The sequence below is a fragment of the Dermacentor silvarum genome, chromosome 1 (assembly GCF_013339745.2).
Source record: "Dermacentor silvarum isolate Dsil-2018 chromosome 1, BIME_Dsil_1.4, whole genome shotgun sequence".
Lineage (NCBI taxonomy): Eukaryota > Metazoa > Arthropoda > Arachnida > Ixodida > Ixodidae > Dermacentor > Dermacentor silvarum.
Genome location: NC_051154.1, coordinates 173,204,874 through 173,230,480, shown reverse-complemented (window position 1 = coordinate 173,230,480; position 25,607 = coordinate 173,204,874). Strand labels below are relative to the sequence as shown.

At 40.1% G+C, this 25,607-nt stretch overlaps 1 protein-coding gene across 1 annotated transcript in view; it reads right to left on the bottom strand.

Annotated features, from left to right (window-relative positions):
* The window catches only part of LOC119436397 (uncharacterized), a 129,077-nt gene that overhangs the window by 26,078 nt on the left and 77,392 nt on the right, over positions 1 to 25,607 (bottom strand). Inside the window, exons 20-43 of the mRNA XM_037703236.2 lie at positions 24,561 to 24,752; positions 24,216 to 24,395; positions 22,911 to 23,135; positions 22,187 to 22,378; positions 21,774 to 21,914; positions 21,072 to 21,172; positions 20,267 to 20,467; positions 19,569 to 19,773; positions 18,658 to 18,909; positions 17,913 to 18,151; positions 17,379 to 17,598; positions 16,225 to 16,436; positions 14,772 to 15,039; positions 13,023 to 13,181; positions 12,518 to 12,688; positions 10,987 to 11,151; positions 10,517 to 10,711; positions 7,205 to 7,480; positions 5,773 to 6,161; positions 4,956 to 5,129; positions 4,444 to 4,637; positions 3,825 to 4,201; positions 2,964 to 3,129; positions 1,359 to 1,610 (exon numbers count right to left, since the gene is read on the bottom strand). Coding sequence (XP_037559164.1) covers positions 1,359 to 1,610; positions 2,964 to 3,129; positions 3,825 to 4,201; positions 4,444 to 4,637; positions 4,956 to 5,129; positions 5,773 to 6,161; positions 7,205 to 7,480; positions 10,517 to 10,711; positions 10,987 to 11,151; positions 12,518 to 12,688; positions 13,023 to 13,181; positions 14,772 to 15,039; positions 16,225 to 16,436; positions 17,379 to 17,598; positions 17,913 to 18,151; positions 18,658 to 18,909; positions 19,569 to 19,773; positions 20,267 to 20,467; positions 21,072 to 21,172; positions 21,774 to 21,914; positions 22,187 to 22,378; positions 22,911 to 23,135; positions 24,216 to 24,395; positions 24,561 to 24,752 — 5,146 coding nt within the window. The remainder of the gene's footprint in view (positions 1 to 1,358; positions 1,611 to 2,963; positions 3,130 to 3,824; positions 4,202 to 4,443; positions 4,638 to 4,955; positions 5,130 to 5,772; positions 6,162 to 7,204; positions 7,481 to 10,516; positions 10,712 to 10,986; positions 11,152 to 12,517; positions 12,689 to 13,022; positions 13,182 to 14,771; positions 15,040 to 16,224; positions 16,437 to 17,378; positions 17,599 to 17,912; positions 18,152 to 18,657; positions 18,910 to 19,568; positions 19,774 to 20,266; positions 20,468 to 21,071; positions 21,173 to 21,773; positions 21,915 to 22,186; positions 22,379 to 22,910; positions 23,136 to 24,215; positions 24,396 to 24,560; positions 24,753 to 25,607) is intronic.

The window sequence follows — 25,607 nt, the reverse complement described above, 5'->3', positions numbered from 1 at the left end:
TTTGCTTCCAGCATACTTTATCCTACTGACAGTGTAGTGTTTCTTGGCGTCACATTAGATAAACCCATAAAATTTGATGAGCATGTTTTATCCTTAACCAAGAAGGCAGCTTATGGAATTAGAATATTAATTAAAGTTCGCAATTTCTTTAATCTGAAGACACTCATCTCTCTTTACTACGCTTTCATTCATACGTATATTAATTATTGCATATCATCATGGGGAAACATGTATCCCACTCATTTATCTCCACTGCAGCATACCCAAAATCAAGCAATTCGCATCATCACACGTAGCAGTTACACATCAGAAGCATCTTCATTGCTCAGTTCTAATGGCATTTTATCAGTACAGAAACTGAATAAATACTCCCTTGGAATACTTGTCCATAAATCTGTAAACGGAAAGCTCCCGTTCCCGATAATTACTAACAGCCAATATCCTCACTCCACATCTACCCAATTCGCTTCTACTAAGAGCTATCTATTACCAAAACCTAGAACTAATTACGGTAAACTTACTACTAATTTTTCAGCCACACAACTTTGGAACTCATTACCGTGTCATATTAAGATGATCTTTCATTTTTACACATTCAAATCAAGCCTCTGTGAATTTTTGCACTCAATGTAATCATTTAATGATTACCGTTTTATTAACTGATTTGTGTTATTAAAATTGTTTACGATGTTAGCTAATGACTTATTTAATACGGTGTTTGGTATGTTTGCATATAGCTGCTTGTATTTACATATCTTACTCATTTTTATTGGGAGGTCCCCTGTACAGTCTGTTGACTATGGGACCTCCCTCTGTATGTTTGTATAATCTCCATTTGTAACCTTACTATCATGCACAATAAAGAACTCTCAAATTAAATGTGTTTGCAGTATTTTGTATTAGTTATGATTTTTTTTCTTAAATCGTAACTGCTACATCTGCTGCTCCAGTGAGGCGAAGACTCACTGGAGGATTATGGAGGTCAGGAGGATTATGTCCTTATTTTGTCTTGCCTTGCAAGAAAAACTAGTAATTGCCCAAATGAAATTACATAAATAACTAAACTTGTGGTTCGTAACACATGCACATGGCTGAACTTCACAACATAAATAAATTTACTTCTTATCTAAAGCCCACAATTTCATCACTGTTCCGTCTTCTTCAAAAGCTCACATATAGAAAGTTATGTGGATTTGTTTACTATTTTTCTCTATGTGTACCTGGCGCACTCAAACCAAAAGTATCAAGAGAAAAAAAGGCGGCGGTGAGGGAGGGAAGCCACAAATAGTTACAAAGGAATGTTTCAACAGGTATATGATATCTTTCAAAAAGCATAGCCTTTGCTAAGGACTACATACAAGTCTGGTAGTTGTTCTTGATGTATGTAGCCAGTGACCATTCCAGCCACAGCTGTGTCAGTGATGAGTGTCAAGGTGCCGTGGTTGCCATCCCAAATGATGACGATGTGATGCCACTGACCATCATTCACAGGGACATTGTCTAAGTAAGGAATGTAGATGTCTGATGTCAGGTCAGGAAACAGTGACACCATGACACCCGTGTCGTCAGCCATGACAAGCTTGCGCTTTCCAATAGGCAGGTAAGGAGACCTGAGAAAGAAGGAATTAGAAATATAGACAGAGCAACAGTATAACACATTTTCTGAAAGGGACACTAGCGAGAAATATTAAGTCAGTTTAGATTGATAAAGTATTCTTCCAAAGCTCTACGTTCATTAATTTCATGATGAGAGCTTGATTACTAACAAGCAAACTGAAGGCCAAACTTCCATTTATTGAACTTCACACCAAAATTCCTGTGCTGGTACACCAATATGATGGCACAAATTTCAAAGTATTTGTTCATATTTTGTCCATTGTGGGGCAGTAAAAGTTAAAAAAACTTCCTAAGTTCTCTCTTTGGGTCCTTTAGAATACAATGTAGTCAATTTTTATTGATAAAAAAATTAACCAGGCCTTAGCAGATGCCGTCAAAATCTATTGCGTCATGGAGATCTGGTACGGGAACTTCATGGTGGTGTCACTACTGTCTTTTGTTTTTACACCTTTTATGGCTTGTCAAGCCCACTCTCACAGCAAGGCTGGCTTTTTTTGGTATTTTGTAAGCGTAATTTAGTAATACAGCTCAACATTTTTTTTTAGTGTCCCTTTAAGATCATTTCAAAAATCAAAGCTAGCAATCTTCTTGTAGCTTTGACTGGTCCCAAATAATTTGTGAAAGCTGTTACAGAAGTCTTTTTGCATGATTATCTTGTTTGTTTGATTAAAAAGTTCATGAGAAATCCGCAAGGTGGAGAGAGCTTTACAACAGGAAAATTTTTTATCGACCTAGTTGCAGCAGAATGGGTTGGGTTGAAGCGTGGTTGCTCAATAAGTAAGCTTAATTTTTTTTTGTGGGGGGTAGGGGGAATTATTTTTAATAACAGCATCACAAAGGTCAAGACTAAGCAGAAAGAATGCATGTCATGTCCTATGTTCCCTGTGCTTTGTCTTGGTCTGCGTGGTTTGCAGTGCTAACAATAGATATTTACCAACTCGCTGAACTTGCTATTCTAAATGAGTTAATTTGCATGCTTGAATATTGTCTAACTATTGTGCCCCCCATGCCATCTGTATTATACTGTGTCTGCTTAAAGGCCATTCAATGCTAATAGGCTAATAACTGCTGCATAGAGAGTATTCTATAGCATGGGTGATATACAAAGACCTATAAATAAGCGCTCTTCTTCACTTGTGTACTGGCAGTATTATTCAAGATTGACCCCTCAGCCTTGAAGCAGTTGCAGCTCCAAACAGAATGGCTTTTAAATTTTGGCACCGGGCTACTAGTAAGCTGCCATGAAAGCACTTTCATAGTCAGTCTCCTTAGTTAACAGTACATTTGCTCTTAATTAAAGCACAAAAGGAAAGTATAAAGCAGATACTGGCAAATTTTGAACTCACTCCACGCTGTAAAGGGTTAAAAAGGTTCCAATAGAGCTTGGTGTGTTGTACTGGATCCACATGGCGATGGTCAAGCTTTTAGAGCCCAGTTCAAAAGGTGTTGCCAAGGCAGCACTCGAGGATCGGCTTTCATCATTGATGTACAGGTCATAGTCGATGTTGATGGCTGCAAGACAAGATGCATTTAACTTTTAGCTAATTATATTTATATGTCAGTGTTTAAGGAAATGAAAAAAAAAATTACTGTTTTGTGCTATTACAAGAACTCAATTTTTTTTAGCAGTCTAATGTGCACAAGACCTTGTTCAACGCATTTTACCCACTGTTTACAGGCTTGCATGTATAACTGTAACAATATATGGACAAGACATAAGTTCAAAGAAAGGCGGAAACTTGAAATGATGAGGAGTAGTCGAACAAGGAATGTCACTTTAAGCCAACGTTTCAACTTATCTATGACTTATCTTCGTTAGGGCAGCAACTGGTTGCTGCCCTGACAAAGATAAGTCTCCTTGTCGAAACGTTGGCATAAAGCCACATTCCTTGTTTGAATACTCCTCATCATAACAATATATAAACTGTAACTCTAACGATGTATGAGTGGCTGCAATGCTTGGCCAAAATCATGAAGGTAACAAGTATTTGCATCACCAGCAGCTTAACATTAAATTCTTTTGCACTATAAAAAAACTACATGCACGTCAGAACTTTTTTTCATAGCTTCTACCCCACTAGATCATAAAAGTGCACTCACATGTAAGTAGTGTTGTAGAGCTATGGTTGTGCCGCAAAGGCACACACTAAAAACTGCAACGTAACTACAGACAGTGCATACGAGTTAAAAGAGTGAATTGTGCTCACGTTTGCGGCAGTCTTCTCCTGTTAAGTTGAAGGGGCACTTGCAGTAGAAGCCACTAGTAAGGTCAATGCACGTGGCACTTGGCGGACATGAGGATGGTGTGCAGTCCTGCACATCGGACTCGCAGTGCGGCCCTGTGAAGCCTTGTGCACAGATGCATTGAAATGTGCCGGCTACTTCATTGCATGTGGCACCATTGCGACACACATCAGAACAGGCCTTGTGCTCATACTGGCAACCATCACCACTGTAACCTTGCGGGCACGTACAGTTGAGGCCGCTACCATAGTCACGACAAGTTCCCCCATGAGTGCATGGGTTCCCAATGCAACGTTGCGGGGATGTCTGACAGCGCTTGCCATCTGTGCCCGATGGGCAGCTGTAACAATTTACAAAAATAAAAAAATGTATATATATATATGTTATTCGCAATAAACTTTTTTCATACCAAGGCATAAATATCATGTTGCTATGTGTTTTCCACAGCTGGCAGAAATGAGCTTAACTACTTCTATTTCTATGAGCAAGCATACTTCAAAACTAATAAACCCCCTCCCCCTGTTTACCAAGTTAATGGATGTGCATTCTGTAATGTATCAATAAAAAAAAGATCATGCTTACACACAGAAGTAGTCTTCAAACAGGTCTATACAGTGTGCATCATTCAAGCATGGATCCGACGCACAGCCTCCTACATCAGTTTCACAGTGTTCACCAGTCCAGCCAGGTGGACAGAAGCATTTGAAGCCGTTGATTGCATCTGTGCACTTGCCGTCATTCAGACATGGGTTGGATTCACATTCATTGATGTTGACCTACAAGGGATACCATTTGTAAGGTCTTTTAAGACATTAAAGAAAGGATGAAGCAGTAAAAATTCCATGAAAATGTGAATATTGTTTTCTTTAAAGTTAGTCGTCTTAATGTGGTGCTACTAAATTCTTTATAAATCAACCTTATACAGCTACTAAAAATGCTTTTGGTGGCATTATGAGATATTTTATTTCAAAAATAGAATGTCAAGAAGAAATGGGTTGCATGCTACATGCTTTAAATTTCAATTCTTAAGGATGCTTTCTGTGTGCGTAAATTATCAACACACTGAAACATGTTAAGTCAAATTGTTTGCATACCTCACACAGTTCTCCTGTGTAGCCTGGGTTGCAGATGCATTTATAAGCATTGTCACTGTCCACACATCGCTCAGTTCCTGTTGGATAACAGGGGCTACTGATACATTCATCCACTTCTGCTTCACACTGAAGGCCAACATAACCTGGCCTACACTGACAGATGAAACCTTCAATCTGAAAAGAAAATAGCAGTTTATGTTTTACACCAAGTCATATGCCATCATGAAATGTACATCTCAAGCAGGCTCAGAGCCAGCATTAAATGCTGTAGCACTATGATACAACCGCAAGAAACTAAATGTTTACATTAATGCCAACTTTTTTTCTTCCATCTAAAGAAGATGCAAGACATGAGCGGAAGTATTTTGCTCTTTTATCATTAAAACTTTATTGAAGTATATGTGTAAACATAAATGTTTACGTCAATATCATGGATACTGTAACTCTAACATCACAAATAGTGGGATGGAACAGAGTAAATATAACTGTTGAAATATGCAGGCTTATTTTGGATATCAGAATTTTTCTGAGTAAACTACAGTGCATGTAATTACTTTTGGCAAGGATTCAACGGGGTTTTGTCTGGTTATTACTAACAACAAAACTGAACACTGTCACTGAACAGTGTCAAAGATAAATTGATGTTTCGGGATCTGATACCTTGTTTAGACTGTCTTGTATATTGCTGACTTTGGTAAGGTAGCTATTTATTTGCTAATAATGTACGGCTTAGCATCCGAGTTTAAAGCTTACATTGATTGATTGGATTTATTTTTTTAGTACATTTCAAGGTTTTTGTCATAAATCTAAAGCTCACCTGGTCAAAGCAAGTGCCACCATTCTGGCAGGGCGAAGACTCGCAATCGTCAATGGTGTGCTGGCATCTGGATCCAGTGTAGCCCGTGTCACACTGACACCGGAACTCATTGATACCATCAATGCAGACACCATTGTTGACACAAGGGTTAGAGCGGCAGTCGTCAATGTTGCGTTCGCAAGTCTGGCCTTCCCAGCCAGGATGGCATATGCATTCACTGTAGAAGAGGCGATCAATGCACGTGCCATGCACACAAGGGTCAACATTGCACAGTTCCACTTTCTGGTGGCATCGCTTTCCTGTGAAACCAGCAGGGCAGTCACAAACAAAATCGTTGACCAGGTCTGTGCAGTTGGCTCCCAGAAGGCATGGATTCTCTGCGCAGTCATCTGGAAAAAAAAATTAGTAATGCTTTATGTTGGGAGTAACACATTTGAGGGTTTCATTCCCTTTCACAGCTGTTCAGCATTGCAGTTTGTCTGTAATTTTCAGGAGTACAACACGGTAGTATTATTATCAGAACTGATTCCTTTTGTCTCTCAGCATCTTCCATGTATGATACAACTACATTTACTAGTCTAGTGTCACGTTGTAAAACATGCATGAAGGTACTTTCTATATCAAATGTTTGGCCAGTATAGTTGTAACCATAATTGTGTCAGGGCTGTGTACATCTACCTCTATGAGACACCGTTTGTTCACAAGTTACAGAGATATAAAGGTATAGTTCCCTCACTTTAGAGCTTTGTGCTTTATGTAATACGGGGGCACCATGGCACAGCTCAGGGGCTGCTCTGACCATGCCTGCTGTGACCTTTAAACTTCTAACACAGATGGTAAGAACCACCATTAACATATATAGTAAACATAAAATTCAGAGCCCTTCCCCTGTTGAGAAAATGAGGGTAAGTGAAGCTTGTAGCAAGACGACACTGTCACAGGCGTTCCGCTTCGTTTGCCCTAAACTCTGGGTCGGCAGCTTTTCGCTGACGTTTGGCCTCAACAGCACACTCACAAAACTTGGGGTCCGTGGCTCTTCGCTGACATTTCGCCTGGGCTTCGGAAGCCCTTGCGCTAGAATCAGACGACAAGCTTCGCTTACCCCCATTTTCTCGACAGGGGAAGGGCTGGTGATTTAATCTCTTTGGGTCCCACGTGTGACAAGGGTAGTTCAAGGGCACTTTACAGGTTTCCGAGTCCACAGGGGTGTGTGCCATTGAGCTTGGACCCTTTCTGCACTATCACTAGGATCGGCCCACTTTTCAGCATGACACCACCACCGCCAACACTTGTGAGCCTATAAAGCTTCGCTTTAAAATAGACACCATCTGTGAAATGGGTAGGTATAAATACTACTGTCTCAGTTTATCCATCACTGCTAGCCAGAGTTATGAAGTCTAGAAGTGCATGAAAGGCCCACTTTGGCACTTACCAATGTTGATCTGGCAGGTGGGGCCACTCCATCCGAGCGGGCACTGGCACTTGTAACGTCCTTGTTGCAGGGGCACACAGAGACCTCCGTTGGCACAAGGACTGTCACCGACTGTACAGGGATTGACAGTGATGTTGCATGTGGGGCCCTCATAGCCCGAGCGACAAAGGCAGTTTACGGTCCCCTGGCCTGGCAGGTCTTGGCACATTGCACGTTCTGGGCATGTGTTGTTCAAGCAGTCACTCTGCTCCTCCTGACACTGCAAGCCACTGTAACCTGCGTGTGGTTTTCAAGAGCATAATTAAAAGTGATGCTGCTTCTTGTTTTGCAATGTTTCTCAGCTATAAATACATTGGAGGACCCTTGTCTATGAATATTATAAATGGAAAATCAAGTGCCAGGGACTAGGAGCATTATTACCAACATGGGTGCTGCAACTAAACTATGGCCATGAGTAGTATTGATGTAAAAAGAAGTTTAAGGAATCTTGCATAACTTTATTCTACAGCAAAGTTGTTATTGCAACTAGATGCAGTGGAGAATGTCCACTCCAAGTCACAAAGAAATTCCCTGTGAAAATCATTGGAACTAGCACAATGGAACTGGGCATGCCAAGGGGTTATGTATGAGCAAAGTTAGAAGTGCGTGAGGTAATTAGGTGCATTTAGGGAAATTGCCAAAGTTGTGTGCCGTTTTGGAACAATGTCATTCGAGGACTACCTGGCATAGCTAACTTGCTTGAAAGTATGTCTTGGGAGGGACATGCTGGAACATTTTCAAGTTACAGTTATACTGAAGGCACTATATGAGACTTTGAAACTGCCATTGTAGCCTTTAAAATGCTCCTTCAAGTGGTGAAATGAATTTCAGAATTTTTGGCAAACGGCTAAACGTTTCTGCTTAGAACTTCGAACACATATACAGGAGGCCCTCTACACTTTGAGCTAGTTGATCAAAATACCTGAGTTCACAAGTGTTATTTCAGAGAGTTAATTGTTAGCAGTCATGCAATTAACACTGCCAGTGCTAGTGCAACAGCTGTGGCTCACCACAGCGCAATGCACTGGTGAGGAGGGTGCACAAGGGCAGCAAGAAAGTTTAGCCGGAACCGGAAAGGCATCTTTGTGAGGAAAACATTCCAAGGCTATAACAAGGAGCCTTTTGGACGCCATGGCCTCTTTGTCTCGAAGAATTGGGCTTAGCTAGAACTTGGGTTGTAATTCTTCAAGGTTGCATAAATTGTGCCGGGGATTTTATACTTTATTTCTGTATACTGCTGTTGCAAGGCAACACTGGTTCCTTAAACACTGCTTATACAAGTTAGGCACTGTGTTGCACGCTTGGTTTTAGACTAGCTTCTATAGTTGCAATTCTTCGTTGTTGCAATTCATATAACAAGAAACTAAACAAGCTACAACCTGGAACAAAAAAATTGTTGGCCTATCCCATATATGGAGATGGGGGCATGTATAAACACTATTTAAACAGTATCAGTGCCCACATTTTATTCTAAGTCTTCCAGTGGCTCATGGCTCTCACACCTCTATGCATCAAGGCACTTGTTGCACTTGTTGACTTATGCAGTCATAGAAAGCTATGTTTACTAAAGTCATTACTATGTTTCAAAGACGCTGAAGACCTTGCTAGTGAGACTGGTATCTCAGTCATTGCTCTCTTCACAGAACTTTCAACGTTGTATATGCACAGTGAATACACAATCATGTGGACACCAGGCATGTCTGCATGAGCATACCATTTGCTCTTGCCTCTAAGATACATGCACAGTTTACAACATGCGCAGTTACTGCACTATACATGCTCCATACCTCACACAAATCGTCAAGTGCTGAACTTGGGCAATATCTCAGTGTTTAGCATCTCAGGAAGGACTGACTGTTGGGCTAGTTGGTCTATCATGTTGACTGGAAGCTTAATGATACAATTTATTAGCGCAATAACTTGAACGAGAGACGAGGGAATGATGTACACATTCCCTCGTCGTCTCTCATTCAAGTTTTTGCGCTAATATGTTCTATCATGGATTACCAACTAGCCCGATCTCTGACACTGGAAAACTTATTGCAAAAAAAAAAATTTGGACATAGACAAAGGGAACTGACAAGGACAAACAAATGTGGATGAAATAATTTTTCCTCGTCTGTTCCCTGTGTCTGTGTCCAAATATTTTCCTCAAAGTTTTTCAGTTGGGATGCAGCTACACCTGGTCACAGTTGCACTGGTGCGCAAAGCTTAATTTTTCTTCATCAAATCGTGAATGCTTTGCTTGAGTTACGTTTTATTGAATTTCCTTTGGATTTTACTGACTTCATATCCTTATTGGATTTACAATGGCTGCTTACAATGGCTGATTTACAATGGACACACATTTGGGCAAAGTATTTGCATTCTATGCCTAAAATGTAAAGATATATTTTATTTTAATTTCATGAGTTGCATTACTTGTCTAGCATAGTGAAGAGTCACAAGTGATACAGTGGCCCTTAGAAGCTTGATACTGAACTGATTCATATGCTTTAGATGTACTAAGCTACACCAACCTCGACAAAGTGGCAGCTTTTGCCTTTTGAGGAAGTCTTTGCCTAAGTCAGGTAAGCAGCTTTTACCAGACTGCATGCGTTGTGCTATAATGACTAGTGGGAATTGCATCTGTGCCTCCTTTGTTTTGCTGCAGATTCTCTCACAACAAAAAGTGCTGTCACTACAATAATCATAAAGCACCAATACGAATCGGGTACTATCCACTAAAATCATAAAAGCTGGGTGATGCGCTTACATACTGACGTGACGGGAAGGCACATAGTGCTTACATTCAGCATCTTACAAGTACAGTAGAACCTTGTTCATGCATTCTTAAAAAGAAAGAAAATATCAGATAACATGTATTATCCGAATTTCTTTTCTGGAATTATCAGCGCTCACAGTCACAATCATGTAAATCTATAAAGTTGTATGAATTGAAGTCACATTAACACAATTCTACTATAGATGCCTAAGTATCGTGCCTGGTATTGTGAAAATGAGGCACATCTGTGCATATTGCATATGTTTAGGGAGTCAGTTGTCACATTCTTTGCAGTTCCATATCATGTTTGTAATGTGCTCTTGTGGTCATCAGTGGTTTAGGGTCCATGGGGGGCCAAAGGCACGCTCAAACAGAATGTGCAGCCCAAACAGGAACTGGCTCTATTTCAGACGTACAATGCGCAGAATGTAAATAGTGTTGTCAGCTGTCACTCCTGCCAGTATTGATCACACAAACATTCATTAATACACACAAGCAGTGATACCTACCTTGAGGACACTTGCATCTGTATCCCTGTGGCTGGTCGATACACGTGCCCCCATTGTAACAAGGCATGCTGTCACACTCATTCATGTCAGTCTCACAGAACTGTCCTGTGAAGCCTGCTGGACAGTAGCAGACAGCGTCGTGGTTCTGAGCGACACACAAGCCACCATTTTGACAGATGCTTGGGTTGCAGTGCACTGAACAGAAAAAAAAAGAGAGCACGTGTTTAATTCCTAATCGTGCTGTAATAATGGCAATAATATGCATTCTTTCACATATGCTTCAAGCCTTCCGAGAGCTTCCAATGGGCTAAAGAAACTATTTTAAGTGAGATGCCGTTTGCAAGAATAATGCCCTAATTGAAGAAAATGAATGCACCTATGCATGCACATATGCACTGCTATTCTGGAGTCTTGAGCTGCTACTGAATTTAAAAGGAAAACAAGTTGTAATAGTAAACACGCTCACACACCAGGTGAGCAGGCCTCTGGACTAAGTGCCCCTGGCCTGGCCGTCTTCTGGTTGGGGGCACACTTGACGCAACTGGTCTGACCATCCTGGGGCTGGTAGAAGTTGATGGGGCATGGCGAGCAGGGCTCCAGACCAGTCTCAGAATATGTGCCTGGAGGGCAGCGTGCTACAGAAAGAGGATGAGCCAAGTCATGAAGCGGCACCATATGATTGTGGACTAGGAAATTACTGAGAAGTTTTTCTAAATTATTGTGATGTTGGCTAGGTTATCATGGTTGCAATTTTATAATTTTTTTCACATCTGCGCAACAATTCTAGTGACTAACTTTCATGTTACAGGTTATTTGTAACAGTATCTTGAATTGAGCTAGTTGGATCACATTGGAAAAGCATTTAATGGCAGGTGCTGTAAGACGGGAATAGAGCACATACAACAGCACGGGCACCATTAAATGCTTTTCCAAGTTTGTGTTTTATAGCGCAGCTTCCTGAAAAATGTTTTGTTGCATCAGTTTGTGAGCATCAGTCCAGGTGACAGTTTGCTGCATGTGAGTGGCTGTACCCGCTGTTTGAGTCAAACAGTGGTTTATGCTTGACTGCAATAATAGAAGTAATTTCCATTGAAATAATTTGACTTACTGGGAAAATACTGGTTGAAATGTACACTTTTCTTGGAAATATTTTAATTTCTATGCCTTTGCTTGAAATATCGTACCTGGGCATTACGCTTTTACATGTAAGAAAGATCAAAACAAAATTTAGAATATAAGACAGAAAAAAAGTTTGTCTAATGGAGTCACACTGTTGTGCTTCATCACCCACCATTCGAGACACAGGCACTTGCCACCACTGGGACTCAGTCAGACAAACGAGACATGCCTTTTGTTGTATGTATGCAGCATACATCTCATATTCAACAAGAAGCACCACAAAAGACACATTTTTCTCATATCTGAACACCTGCATGATCTTAACATGTGCTTTTCTCGTGTTGCAAAACGGTTTGGTTTTTATATCTTGTGTACAGTTTCTTCTCGCTTAAAATTGCCATATCATAACAAAACGTTGCATTCAATAGTTCTGAATGTGCATAAAGTTCAATTATCTATTTTTACTTGCACCATCTCTGATAAATATTTATTTAAAAATGTACTAATTTCTTCAGAGGGAATCAGGAATGTAAGCATTCAGACTATTTGAACTTATCAAGAAGCAAAAGCAGCTACAACATGATAATAATTGCAACATGTATTAGCATATGAAAAGCAGTGTCATGATGAGCTAGTGTTTTCTAATGTACATCCCATAAAACACAGTATAGAAATGGTAATTCTAGAAAGAAAGAAAGTATAGAACAAATTTCAGTTCTGCAAAGAGTAAGCAAAATTATCTTATCAAATAATCTCTTGTAATACTAGCTTTATTGTTATAAAAAAAAATTTTTTTTGGAGGCACATTTTCTCATAAAAGTGTGCCAAAATTATTTTCTTTTTAATGTTCTAGGATAAAAGACATATACAAAGCTCTCTCACGTTTGCATGATTTGAGAGAGTCAGCCCCTGGTGTGTAAGTGAAAGTGTTGGCTGGGCACCGCTGGCATTCCTTGAAGCCATCAATTGGAGGGGTGCCAGCAAAGGTGTTTGATGGACATTGTAAGCAAGGTACCAGGCCTGTTGGGGAATATGTTCCAAATCCACAGACAGCTGTAAAAACCAAAAGTAAACACATGTTAAAAGCAGTGATCTTGATGCACATGTACAATCCTGCTGCCTGTTATTTTGTAAGGGTTGCGGTTTACCAGCATACACATAGTAGTATTCTTCACATATTTCAGTTAGCCAGGAATGCAGATTAATGAGCAATGTGTATTACGTGACATGTCATATTCATGGTTAATCTGTGCTCTTAAACTGCGAAACCAATTCTAACCTATATTTGAATAAAAAACAGACTGCCTTTTTTTCTGTGCAACTCGGTGTAAAATTGTACAATTAATGTTGTACGTGTTGTACAATTGTACATGTAAAAACAACTTACGAATGCACTCAGTGAGGCTCTTGCTGCCCTCATCACGAGTGTGTGTCCCCACAGGACAATGCTTGCAAGAAGATTGTCGCGTCAGGTCTTGGTAGAAGCCCTTACTGCAGAAAGTGCACCTTTCATCCTTGGAGGCAAACGTTCCAGCAGGGCAGTGCACTGCATGCCCAAAAGAAGCAAAGTTGAACTGTGGTGCATGACAGCATATGAAGCGAAACAATATCTGATGGAATAAGCAAGCAAAGTGCAGTAGCTGTTGTACAGCATTTGTTTGAAAGGGCGAAAGTGGATGCAAAGTTCTTATTTTCTTATTTTTTTTTCTTTAATAAATAGCTATTGACTCAGAATGAGAAATGAGAAATCATGGTGCAGAATCTCAATTGCTCCGACACTCAACAAATTATTGTATAGTCATTTAATTGTGAATAGTTCCACTTTTGAATGACAGGGGGAATGAGGCCTTTGTAACATCATGAGAGTGCGATGTGAACACAGCTAAAGAGCATGTAGAGGCAAATGCATCATTTTCAGGCTTCATGCATGCCATGTGTTGTGTGAGGTCATCACCATCATTTCCTAGCGATGTTACAGAAGCTCGTCTACGTCTCAGTGTCTTTATGTCAGCAAGCACTTTTATGTCATGCCAGTGACTATGTCACAAGGTGCTGCACATTTAAAGCAGTCACCTCAACAGTTGTTGAAGTCAAAATAAATTATGTTGTTAGCTATGTTCAGTATAGCGACCATCCATAACCTAGGGGAGGCACAGCAGCAAAGTGCATCAGTGCTGCCAATGGCCTGTCCAGCATTACGTTGCATGCTTTCCTCACCGCGCACTACCTCCGCTAGTTGCATATTTTCCAAGCATGCTCGCAACTGATGCGTTCACAATTGCAGTCATGCCATGTTGACACAGCATGTGCTTTAAGATCTGAAAGCAATCATTACAAAGAGAAATTGTGCAAAATAATTATTGTATTTAAAACCCCTCAAAATAAAATAGAATGTATACCTTGAATATAGTGTATAGTAAGGTTGACATCTATAGGTAGTCATGTATAGACATGAATATAGATTTGTGACACAGCTCTCCATTAGTCTATACTAATTCTGGGCTTTTTCTTCAGTGCCCCTTTAAAATGCTATTCATCTTAAAATTTGTGGCTTCACTATGGATGCAAATGGAAGTGTAAGCATACTTCAGCATTGCTACTGGATTACCCAGTGCCAGTATTAAATAAGATAAACTTCCATCTGGTAAGTGTTCTGTCCTCTTGAAAATGCTAGATGGGCCTTTGTTTCAGCGATGAAAGAGAGGGCTAACAAGGTCAACTACTAAATACCTGTTTTTACTTCAGTTGTGTAGTGACCCATGCTGGAATAATTGTGGTCTCTGGTGAATATATTGATCACTAACTGATTAACTGATTAATGATAGGATTCCAACTGCATTGCAGTGCTTGTCTTTTGTCAGCCCAATTGCACACATATAGAAATTTTGCCATAAGCCAATTCAGTATGCTTAAGCCAGTAGAAAATTTTAGTTGGGACCAATCTATGTGTGTGTGTGTGCATATGGGTATATGTGTTAAGGGATCTCAGGCTATGCTGTTGTACTTCATGCGGTGTCCTAAAGGTGAGTATGAGCAAGAAAATTGTGTGGTGTTGAGAAAGACATAACACATACTCTTATTTATATGTCAAAGAAATTGAAGTTAACATCCCATATAAAATTAGAGGCACACTCACAGCAGCGAGGTACTTGTCCACTGACATCCTGGTTGAGAACTTCTCCTGCCTCACAGTTGAATCCCCTGTCGACTGTTGACCGAATGGCCTGGATTGTGGGGCACTGGCCTCCCACATTCTGAGCACTGATGTTGAGAATGGGCTCTATGACTGCAGACGTGCTGGGAACACTCAGGTCAAAAATCAGCCCCAGTGTTGAGCCACAGAGATCGTACAGCAAGCGCTGACGAACTACAGGCACGATTCGCAGGGTGTAGCCAATGGTAATCTGCACATAAGGAGCAAAATGAAAAGGCTACAAAAATGCAAAGCAGAGTACAGTGTATAATCATTTTCATCTTGAAAGAACTTTTGGATGTTTTCTCAAAATTCCATAAAATATTCAGGTTTGATAAAACGTAGCGATTACCATAAGAGCTAAATATTTTGTCCGAAGAAGACAAACACTGGAACATGCACAAAAGTTTCTGAACTTCCACTTTTTTTTCTTCTCAACTTCTACTCTGCTATGGTTGTTCCTTTTGCACCACAGGAAGCACCAAAAGTTGCATTAAGAGAGGGAAAGAGTCCAGTGAAACAGGTTCTGAACGCTTTGTACTGTGAATATTACTGGAACTTGAAATGTATTTATGGCATTAGCCATATTCTGTAAGTTTTTTTTTTTCACACTCACATGTGGAAGTGCTGGAATAGGCAGTGAATGAGGGAAGCATGTAGAAGAACAAAGAAAGATGAATGCAAAGTGACTCTCCTGGGAGTCCCACAATATCCGACTGCACAGCTGACACCACTGCCCCTTTGGTTCAGCGACTCCCTAAAGTAATGAGCTAAAGTAACTGCCAACATTTACAGTACAGCCACCAATGTTTTCTCTAGGTGCAAAAATCTTTTATATTGATTTTTCATTTGACCGTTCTGCATTAACATTTCCCCTCTTCCTTGTGTGCAACACTGTGCCTCAAGAAAATGGCATTTACTGTTATCAAGTTCCCCCCCCCCCCCCCCCCCCCGATGCAGGATTGCTACATTCACAATTACTGGGCATTTGTGTGTGCAGCCTCCAATGGGAATAGATGACAGAAGTGACCCTCTCTCTTATAGTAAAAGTGCAATCGAAAGCGTGCGAAGAGAATTGAAGAAATTGCTGAAGAAATCGCTGAAGTGAAGTGTGTGTTGCTTCTCAACAACTTAGTGTTGTGTATGTATAATTGATTGTGAAGCACAGGAAAGCCCAACAGAGCTCCCGGAAATGGCAGATGTCACAGGATTGAATCATCCATGAAATTTGTTCTTTGCAGAAATTTCCCCACGATAGTAACATGCACACTTTAGCATTGTTGTGTAATAATGATCCTTGACAAAGATATAAAACATTCTTGAAGTGCTCACAGGTGTTATAAGTTAGAAACAACATTTTCTTAAGCTAGGCAAAGGTGTTATTGAGGGCACGCACCTCATTTTCGCCTCGTGTTCGGATGCTGGTGTTGTGAAATGAGATATCCATTTGTACATTGATGGCAGAACAACGTTCAGAGAGAAGCCTGTTGAGGGAACTGTAGTAGGTCGACACATAGCTGACATAGTGGTTCAAGCAGACAGCTGACAGTGCACCACCTGCCCGGTATTCCACTGAGGCTATGACATCATAGGCTGCCTGGTTGGTGTCTGGAAAAAAAAAAATTGAGAGAAAAATTTTACAAAGACACAAGCTTTAATTTCTTAGAAGGCTAGGTTCATAGTCATTCTTATGCACTGACCCACCACAGTAGCTCAGTGGCTATGGCGTTGCACTGCTGAGCTCGAGGTTGTGGGTTCGATCCCAGTTGTGGCAGCCACATTTCAATGGGGGTGGAATGCAAAAATGCTCGTGTACCATGCATTAGGTGCACATTAAAAAACCCCAGGTGGTGAAGATTAATCTGGAGCCCCCCAATACTGCGTTGCTCATAATAAGATTGTGGTGTTGGCACATTTAAAACCCAGAATTTCTAAAAATTTTTTAATGTTCTTATGCATTTCAAGTTAAATTTTCTTTCCTGCAATGTTCACATGTGTACTTCTGCACCTAGTTAATTCACAGCAAACATATGCTTGAAAGTAAATCTGATATATTGCGATTACAGCATCATTGTTGTTGCAACAGAATTTCTTTAAACTTGTATACCTCTGTGCTGAAGGGTAAAAAGTTTGCATTACATAAAAGAAAAATCAATTTGCACAGGTCAAATTATACATTGAATTTTGCAAAAGAATACTTTCTTCAATTGTGGCAAAACTTTGTTGCCTTGTGGACTAAATTTAGAATGGGACAAACACTATTTCTGAAAACTGCATTTTCATGTTTTTTTGCAAGTCTCCTTGCATATTTCAGATTATATTTTGTCGAAATATGCTTCACTAGTATGCATGTAAGGGAAATAAACAACCAAGATGCAGATGACATGGCATACTTGGTGCAAGACATCCTTCAAGTAGATGTCATCTGAACCTATGAAGCAATACTGTATTCAATAACTTCTCTTCATGTAACTAAAGAGTTTCAACAGAATTTGCTGCATATATTCACTTGAACCCTTACAAAGAAAAGCTAGAGTATGAACAGCTTACCTTCAGGCACACAGTCAGGAATGATTGAACTTGGCTTCCACTGTTCCTTGTTGGCACATTCATATGTTTTCGCTTGTTCCCCATCTGTGAATTTGAATCCACTGTTGCATGTGGCCAGGCACCGGTAACCTGTGTTCTCTTCGTTTGGCAAGCAGTTGACAACTCCATTCGCAGGTGGAGCGAGAGACCAAGCTACACAGGTGGTTGCTTGCACTGACACCTAAACAAGGTTGAAACAGAGAAAAAGATGATTTGAATGTGTAATTTTTACACTGTTTCAAAAGACCATTTGCTCAAGTATGATTGAGTGTTTTGGACAAAGTGTCCTACAGGAATCAGTGCAACATGTTCAACTTAATTGGTACAAAAATATTTTCTTGTTTTATTCTCAAGTCGCAGTTTAGTAAAAGTAAGATGGAGTGCATAGGGTAATCTACCCTAAGCAACAATCCCAAGCCATATTGTTGCCTTATGTCAATTTTTTCTTTGTTTGCCTGCTGGTTTGTTTTTCCTTGTACAAGAAATGATACCAACCTGGAAGTAGCAGAAAGCCTGGTTTCCAAATCTGTCTGTGCCAGTGACAGTGACATTTCTGTAGCCTCCGATGGGTATCACAGCACTTTCAGGGGTCAGTGTGATTTCCACAGCTCCAGACTTGTCAGTAGCATTGATAAATCGCCGTGTCTCATTAAAATTGACTAGGTAACTCTCCTGACGTTCAGTCAGTTCCACCACATAGGACTGAGGGCATGTCAATGATGGTGGTGTATAGTCTGAAATGTGAAGAAAATTAATAAGACTACTGCAATTCATTTGTCATCTGTACTCCTTAAAGGAAATTAGCAGTGAATTTCTCAATAATGGGACAAAATAATAATATTCAAAGCTCCTACTTTTTATAGATATTACGCTATATTAGAGAAATTGCTGGTGTAACAGAATTTTTTAATAATGAAGTTATGCAAAATTATTCTTTATAACCACTACCTCCTGAGAATGCACCATACTTAAGGTATATTGGCACTAAATTATGCCTTGTAAACTAGAAAGACACAGTAAATTTACTTCATCACTGTTGTCCATGAAGGTTCAGTTTGTCTTGTGAAAACTCGTAAAACAGTGAAGTGCGGGTACCAGTTCCCAACATATGCAACCGTTAGTTACTTGGAAATGTTCTAGCTTCTACTAGGGGTAGCTGAACTTGTGCTAATGCTGGAACAAGCATTTTCTTTGTGCATTTTATGTTCACTTTTCACTCATGGAACTAGAGTGTACATACCTGGTACAGTGATGTTTATTGTGCACACAGCTACATTGCCATCAAAGTCGTAGGCAGTGTATTCGACAACTGTGTCTTCAAATACAACTGCAGGAGGCTTGAAGCCCAGCGGGCGAACCTCGAAGCGTGCAATGCGTCCTGAATTGTCAACAGCATGTGGGACTGAGAAGTTGACAGGAACATGGCCAGACAGCGTGCGCTCCAGAACAAGGGGATGCGAAGGGCAGTTGATGAATGCTGGTGGTTCTCTATCTGCAAGTTCACATAACCAAGGCACATCTTGTAGTTTTCATACTATTAAATAAGTTGTAATACATCTTTGTGTAGGTAATCGAGCTCATGACCCTTTTATTTCAATGTACAGTGAAACAGTTTGATAACAAAATATCTTAGCAATATGTTGAATCAGAGTTTTTCTTACTGAAGCAGCAGTTAAAATAGTGAAGTCTGAAGCAGATGAGTGTAGGCCATAGAACAAGATTGATTAACACTACCTAAAAATGTTTACTGAAGTCTGTAAAGTGTGAGATGATGTGATTATTTTTCATTTTCCATGCACTACAAAGTGGCTATTGTTCCCTGCAATTGAATATATTGCCACGAGACAGTGAAGGGGCTGCTACTGTCGGTCGGACGAAGACGACGGCGACGAAGTAGCCAGAGGCGCGTGACAGCCTTGCATCCATCGCTGCTGCTTGTCCAAACCTTGTTTACAGCAATACTTCCTAAATAAACATTATCCCCGTAACAATATGTTGAATCACTTGTACAGGATGATGGCCACTGTTTTAATATATATCACTCGGCAAGCCACAATGAAGCATAGCGCCCTACTGAGCCCAGCTGTTACTGTTGTGTCCTTAAAATGATCTTTTTTTCTTGACTGCATGTAGGTGACAAGAGCAACTCACCAACACAGAAAGAGTAGCCGTTGTCATAGCCGAGTAAAACCTCTTCTTCGGTGTCTTCGCAGCCCATAAGCTCAAACTTGAGGCAAGGGTTTTTGTTGTATGATACTATGCCCAAGATGACGTAGCGAGCTCGTACACTCAGTGGCAGTGGGATTACAGTCAGCTCTCCATAGTTCTTAGAATCCCTGCTTGTCAAGTTGAAATTCTAAAAATATGTCATAAAAGCACATTTCTCAGTGAACAAAACTTTTGAATATCAGCATGCACTCAAATTAACTGCATGGCTGATGCCATACTTTCTATTTTTGCATATATGACAGCTGTATACAACTTGGAGAGAGAGAGAAGTTTATTTAAGAAATGGCAATGAGGTGAGCCTGAGGTTGACTCTTCCAGCTTGTATATACAACTTGGATGTCGGATAATAAACTGTCACCAAAAGGCACATATTATGGCATATGCAACCTGGATACGAGACAATAACACACGCCTTTTGGGGGCAGTTTGCATCATCATTAGCAGATGAAGGACAGCAAGCTTGATTTTGATTAAAAATAAACATTTAAACATTGTTTTCCGAGTGCAAAAATTGTGCAACAAAAGCTTGCTGTATTACATCCTTTAAAGATTTTTTTGTTTGTCTGCAGGCATTACTCTCTCTGTGAGCGTAACTAGATCTAGGATCAAAATACACTTACAGGAAAATAGACAACAAAGTTTTCATTTTCTCTTGTCTTGTAGAAGAAACGCAGCTCTGTCGGGCGACCCACAACGTCATTTGTCACAACACCTTTGACTAAAAGGGCCTTAATGTGGTATATCTTGCGCATGTCAACGGTCACATATGTGAAGGCTTCTTGCTGACCACACCAACCCGTGGCACTGTTAAGACGAATATTCTAGAAGATGTAAGAAAAAAACAGGATAGTCAGCACATTGAATACTATGATACAATGACTTCATTTGTTTTTTTGGTAAGTAAGGGTGAAATAATTGACGATTTGAAGTGCAAGAACAATAACTGACGAAATGAATTCTACGGGAACCTGCTATGTGAAAGAAGATTTATGAGAAGGAAAGTTGGCATCACCAGATTGCAGCAAGAAACTAAAAAGGAAATCTCACTTGTGCTCCTCACAACAAAAGCTTTGGGGGGGAAAAAAGCAGCTTATATCAGGTTATGTCATTAAATTATTTGTTAAGTTGTTTCTCTAATAATGTTTGTTGTAATGAAACTGTGCTTTCAGCATATCTTCCGATTCCTGCAAGCTATATAACTTGTGATTCTGAGTTCCAGTTGTTACCATGAGCAAAACATATACTGATGTACAAAACTGAAGAACAGAATTTGAATTTGCTACTTTTACAATTTTACTGCATAAAAAAAAAGTATCTGTTCCTACCGAATTGCCATGTTTTATATACGTTAAGGTACTAATTTGCTTTATAATTGTGTACATAGTTTTGTGAATGCTATGAAGAAAACTTCAGGCAGTGCATTACCTTTGGCTCATAGTTGCTCCTGTGTGAAGTGGCATTGATGGCACTGTCCGGTATAGCACCAGAGGTTATTCCAAGTGCCTTCACAACTTTGCATTCAGCATCTGAAAAGAGCACAAATTTCGTGTCGGAGTGCACACTAAATCTGCTGCAATTCAATGATAATTTATTTCCATTCCGTGCTTGGATTGCATGAGAGAATGCTTGGACACTGAGTAATGAAGCTAATAAACCTTGCTGGCTAGCAATTTATGCAAATGCCAGGTAAGCATGTGCTGCGCAGCGCTAACAATATGTTTGAAAAACTGCTATCATCATTGTCATCAGCCTATTTTAATATCCACTGCAGGACGAAGGCCTCTCCCTGCAATCTCCAATTACCCCTGTCTTGTGCTAGCTGATTCCAACTTGTACCTTCAAATTTCCTAATTTCATCACCGCACCTAGTTTTCTGCTGCTATAACTTAAAAGAAAATAAAAAGCCTACAGCAACACTGTACTTCTGATAGAACTGCTGGGTGTTAGTAGTGGTTATATGCTCAGAATTTAAAGTGTGTAGAAAGTGAATGATCTTTTTTTTTTTTTTCTAGTTAGGCTTCAGGCCTTATGCTAGCTCTTACGAGCTGCTTTACTGTTTGCACGCTATATTGCAATGCTATTGCATATGTAATGCTAACTGTAACTCAAACTGAGCGGAGCACTCACTTTTCATGCAGGTGATGGGGTCAGAAGTGTATGGGACGTAACCTGGCCGATTGCAGGCAAATACTACCTCAGAGCCTTGCTCAAAGCTGGTTGCGATTTGGTAGCCATCTGCAGGGCGACCTGGGTCTTCACAAACTGGGCCTGCAAAACACAGTTTTGTGCAAAGATGCATCATGTATGAGGTGAATTATTTTCATGTCACACTTGGGGTGCTGTACCCAGCTTATTTCTAATTGGGCATCATCATCCCTGCAGTTTCCTTTCCTAATAACTTTCTCAGGAATAAGAAGACATTTAGCACAATCAACTTGACAACCAGCTACAGGCACCTGCACTACTATGATAATATATAGCAAAAGTAAAATCTATCCTTCTTGAATGTGCCAATTAATAAGCAGGTAAAAATGACATGCCTTCACATCTGAGGTCTCCAAAATCCCATGTGCCATCTTCCTGGCAGCGAATGACATTGTCATTCAGCTTGCTCTTGCCAACGAGTGTAAATGTGTCCTCGCAACCAAAGAAAAAGCTTGCACGATATTTTGTGTCCACATGGAATCCATATGTAGCACCAATTGTGTCTGGTGGTGGTCCACAGTCAGTTCCTGTGAAAAGAGAGTTGTAGTTGAAAAACAGGTACACATGCTTGGATGTATTCTTTTATGAGTGAAATCAGAGCATATTTTTAACATTGAAAACAAAAATGGACCAAAAATTTTATATCATGAAGCAGCTAGATGAGGGATTCTTTTGGCTCATAGTAGATGTAAGTGCTCTGTATGTCCTTGCCGAAGTAGCTTAACCACATCTATAGTGTCAATTAGCTATGGAATACATAACTGGCCATGCATGGTAAAAGGCAAGTATTTATAGATGCTTAAGATAGTCCATCTTGAGTTCTTAGTTCTTAGACTTTCTTAAGTTTCTAACAGTGATCACTGGTCCCTACAAAATTATGTAGATTTTTCAGTATTTCTTTTACACACTAGTTACCTGTGAACTTTGCCTGCAGAAATGAGTTTCTCGTCGTTTGTCAGTGCACGAAATTTCCAGGATATAGCCAATAGTGTACAGAAATTTAGCAATAAAGTAAATCTACATATAATGAAAGGTATACTGGAGGAGTCTGCATCTTACTGTGGCACTCGGGAGGCGAGCCTGATAGCCAGTAGTCAGGTTTGCCATCCTTTGGATTGTAGACACATTGCCTGAACCCAGCTGTGGCAGTCTCCCTCAATGGTCTTCCGACTTCATTGCAAGACACTGTTACATTCTTTTGGAACACCAGATACTCAGATGCTGCATTTGACCGCACAGCCAGTCCCTGTGTTGCATCATCATCCAGAAGTGGGCAGGTAGCAACTGAAATGTTAGAAAAACAGTGTTAGGAATCTTTTACTGAAAATAATGAAAAGTGCTGAAATTACTTTGATGACAAATTTAGCATCACATTTGAATGAAAGCTTACGTTATAATGAACATACCCTTATAATTAAAAGACACGAAAGCCCACATACACTTAAAGCGAGATATTACTGTAAAGCACCATGAGGTAGCATGCATTAAGTGAGATCTGGGCTATTTGGTCAGTGATTACAATCTCCTGTACATATCATGGTAGATTAGCGCAAATTGATAATGGACACAAAAGAACAAAGTGGACAAGGATGGGCACTCATCCTTGTCCACATTGTTCCTTTGTGTCCATTATCAATTTGCACTAATCTACCATCCTTGTCCACTTTGTTCTTTTGTGTCTATTATCAATTTGCGCTAATCTACCATAATTATAATGCAAGACCAACTAGCCCAACAGTCAATACCTCTGAAGTATATTTTGTGTACATGTATAATATAGTTCTGTATTTCTGCATTTAATTAATTAACACGGATGAGCCAAGTGGTCAGAATTATTGGCAGTACTGTTATGCTACTTATTTATTGCAAATTCCAAACTAGTAATGCTATTGTTGCTTTCAAACTCTTCATTTTGAAGAGAACTCTTTGTATGTCACAGATATTTTATGCCAGTAATGAGTAACTGCCTTCTTTGTTACTGTGTTGAAGTAGTAGGCTGTTCAGATGTCACTGCAGTGCACACATGGATTTGCAGACCCTGCAAAGGCAGGTGCACAAGATCACTAGCAGAAGCGCTGTGACCCCAGATGGGAGACTCCACTGCCCATTAGTAGACAGTTTGGCACGGTTGACGTGAAGTGAAAATTAGCTGTGCTGTTTTTCTTCTTGTTTTTCTTAATTTTTTTTTCTTTCTTCTTTTTTCACCTAGGGTAGGTTTTATTTATTCATGTGTTATATTGCTTACATGTGCTATGTGTAACAACATGTTTAAATTTTTGGCACACATCTTATCACTCAGCTTTGCTTAATATTCTTCTATTGGACACTGCTGAATCTGCAAAAGACTAGCGAGGGTGTACATACTCTGGCAAGTAGGTACAGTGCCATTCCAGTTGCCTCCACTTGAGCATGTGAGAGTCGTGCTTCCCACCATGACGTAGCCGAAGTTGCACTGGAAGTGGACGGTGTCTCCGAAGTGGTAAATGGATTTTGTTGATAGGAGCTGACCATTTTCAGGACTCTCCAGTGGCGAGCACATTTTTGCTGCATTGGAAGATTGGTGGGGTTTAATGGTTCCACAAATTATTTGTATCCTCTAAACTTTTGTGTCTACAAGTTTTACAAATTCTATAAACTGTACATGGCTTATTGTGATTAAGCAAATTTATCCCTTCATTTGATACCAGTTGATGTCAAAGGTGCACTTACGGACACAAGTCTTATTGATGCGGTACATGTCACCATCTCTTAGTCCTGTCTCACTGGGAAGAATGTTGAATCCGTTTGTGCCATTCGTCATGTACAAATCATAGCCAACATTGCAGAGACAGTTAAAACTGCCTGGACTATTTATGCACCGCTGGTCACATCCGCCATTTTTGTGCACACATTCATTTACATCTGAAAAATAACAAGCAGTTAGCACACTGACAGATCACTTCGTTCGGTTCTTGGAATACTGGGTTCAGTTCCTTATGCAGCTGAAACATTCTGTATGCAGAGATATTTAGTTTTAACTTCCCATGCTGGTGCTACAATATAATATCCATGTTGCATGTCAGAGTCCCGGTCTTTTCTTTCTTTTTTTTTTCCAATCTAAACTTTAAAGAACTTTCCAACCTTGATATCTTTTACCTGTACATTTAGGAATTAGTTAAAAAAAGATTTAACAGATTCATAGTGTTATCGTGCTTTTGCACAGTGCGTGAGATGCTAGATCTATTAAAGGGCCCCTAAACCACCTCTGCGAATTCAAAAAACAATTGCATGCTCCTCTCAAGAGATTTTCCAGTCTCTTCTTCAGATGTTGTGATGCCAACAGGGTTATGCAAGTGACATCACCAGGGCAAAAGCTGTGGATTGGCCCATAAACAAGGAACACCAGTTACAGTTCATCTGCTGGTGCACCTTTGCCATGCAGTAGCACACCCTCTCTTTCTCGTTGTTTGCTTGATTGTTGTGCGTAATAAACTGATTTTCACCTCGTGTAGTATGTTTAGCACTGTGTGTGCAGCGGCAACAGCATGTAATTGAAAATCAGTGCATTCCTGGTAACCAGAAGTTAATGGTGTTTTCAAAGAAAAGCATGCCAGCATGACATTCAGTACTGATGTAGTGTCCCGTGTCTCCTAGAGGTGTACATGGTGCAGTGGAGAGAGCACCTGTGGGGAAGGTAGTGATGGTAAGAGAGAAACTGCGTGCTCACCTTCAAGCTCAGAGTGGTTTAGGGGTCCTATAAGGAAGGCATGCAAGGTT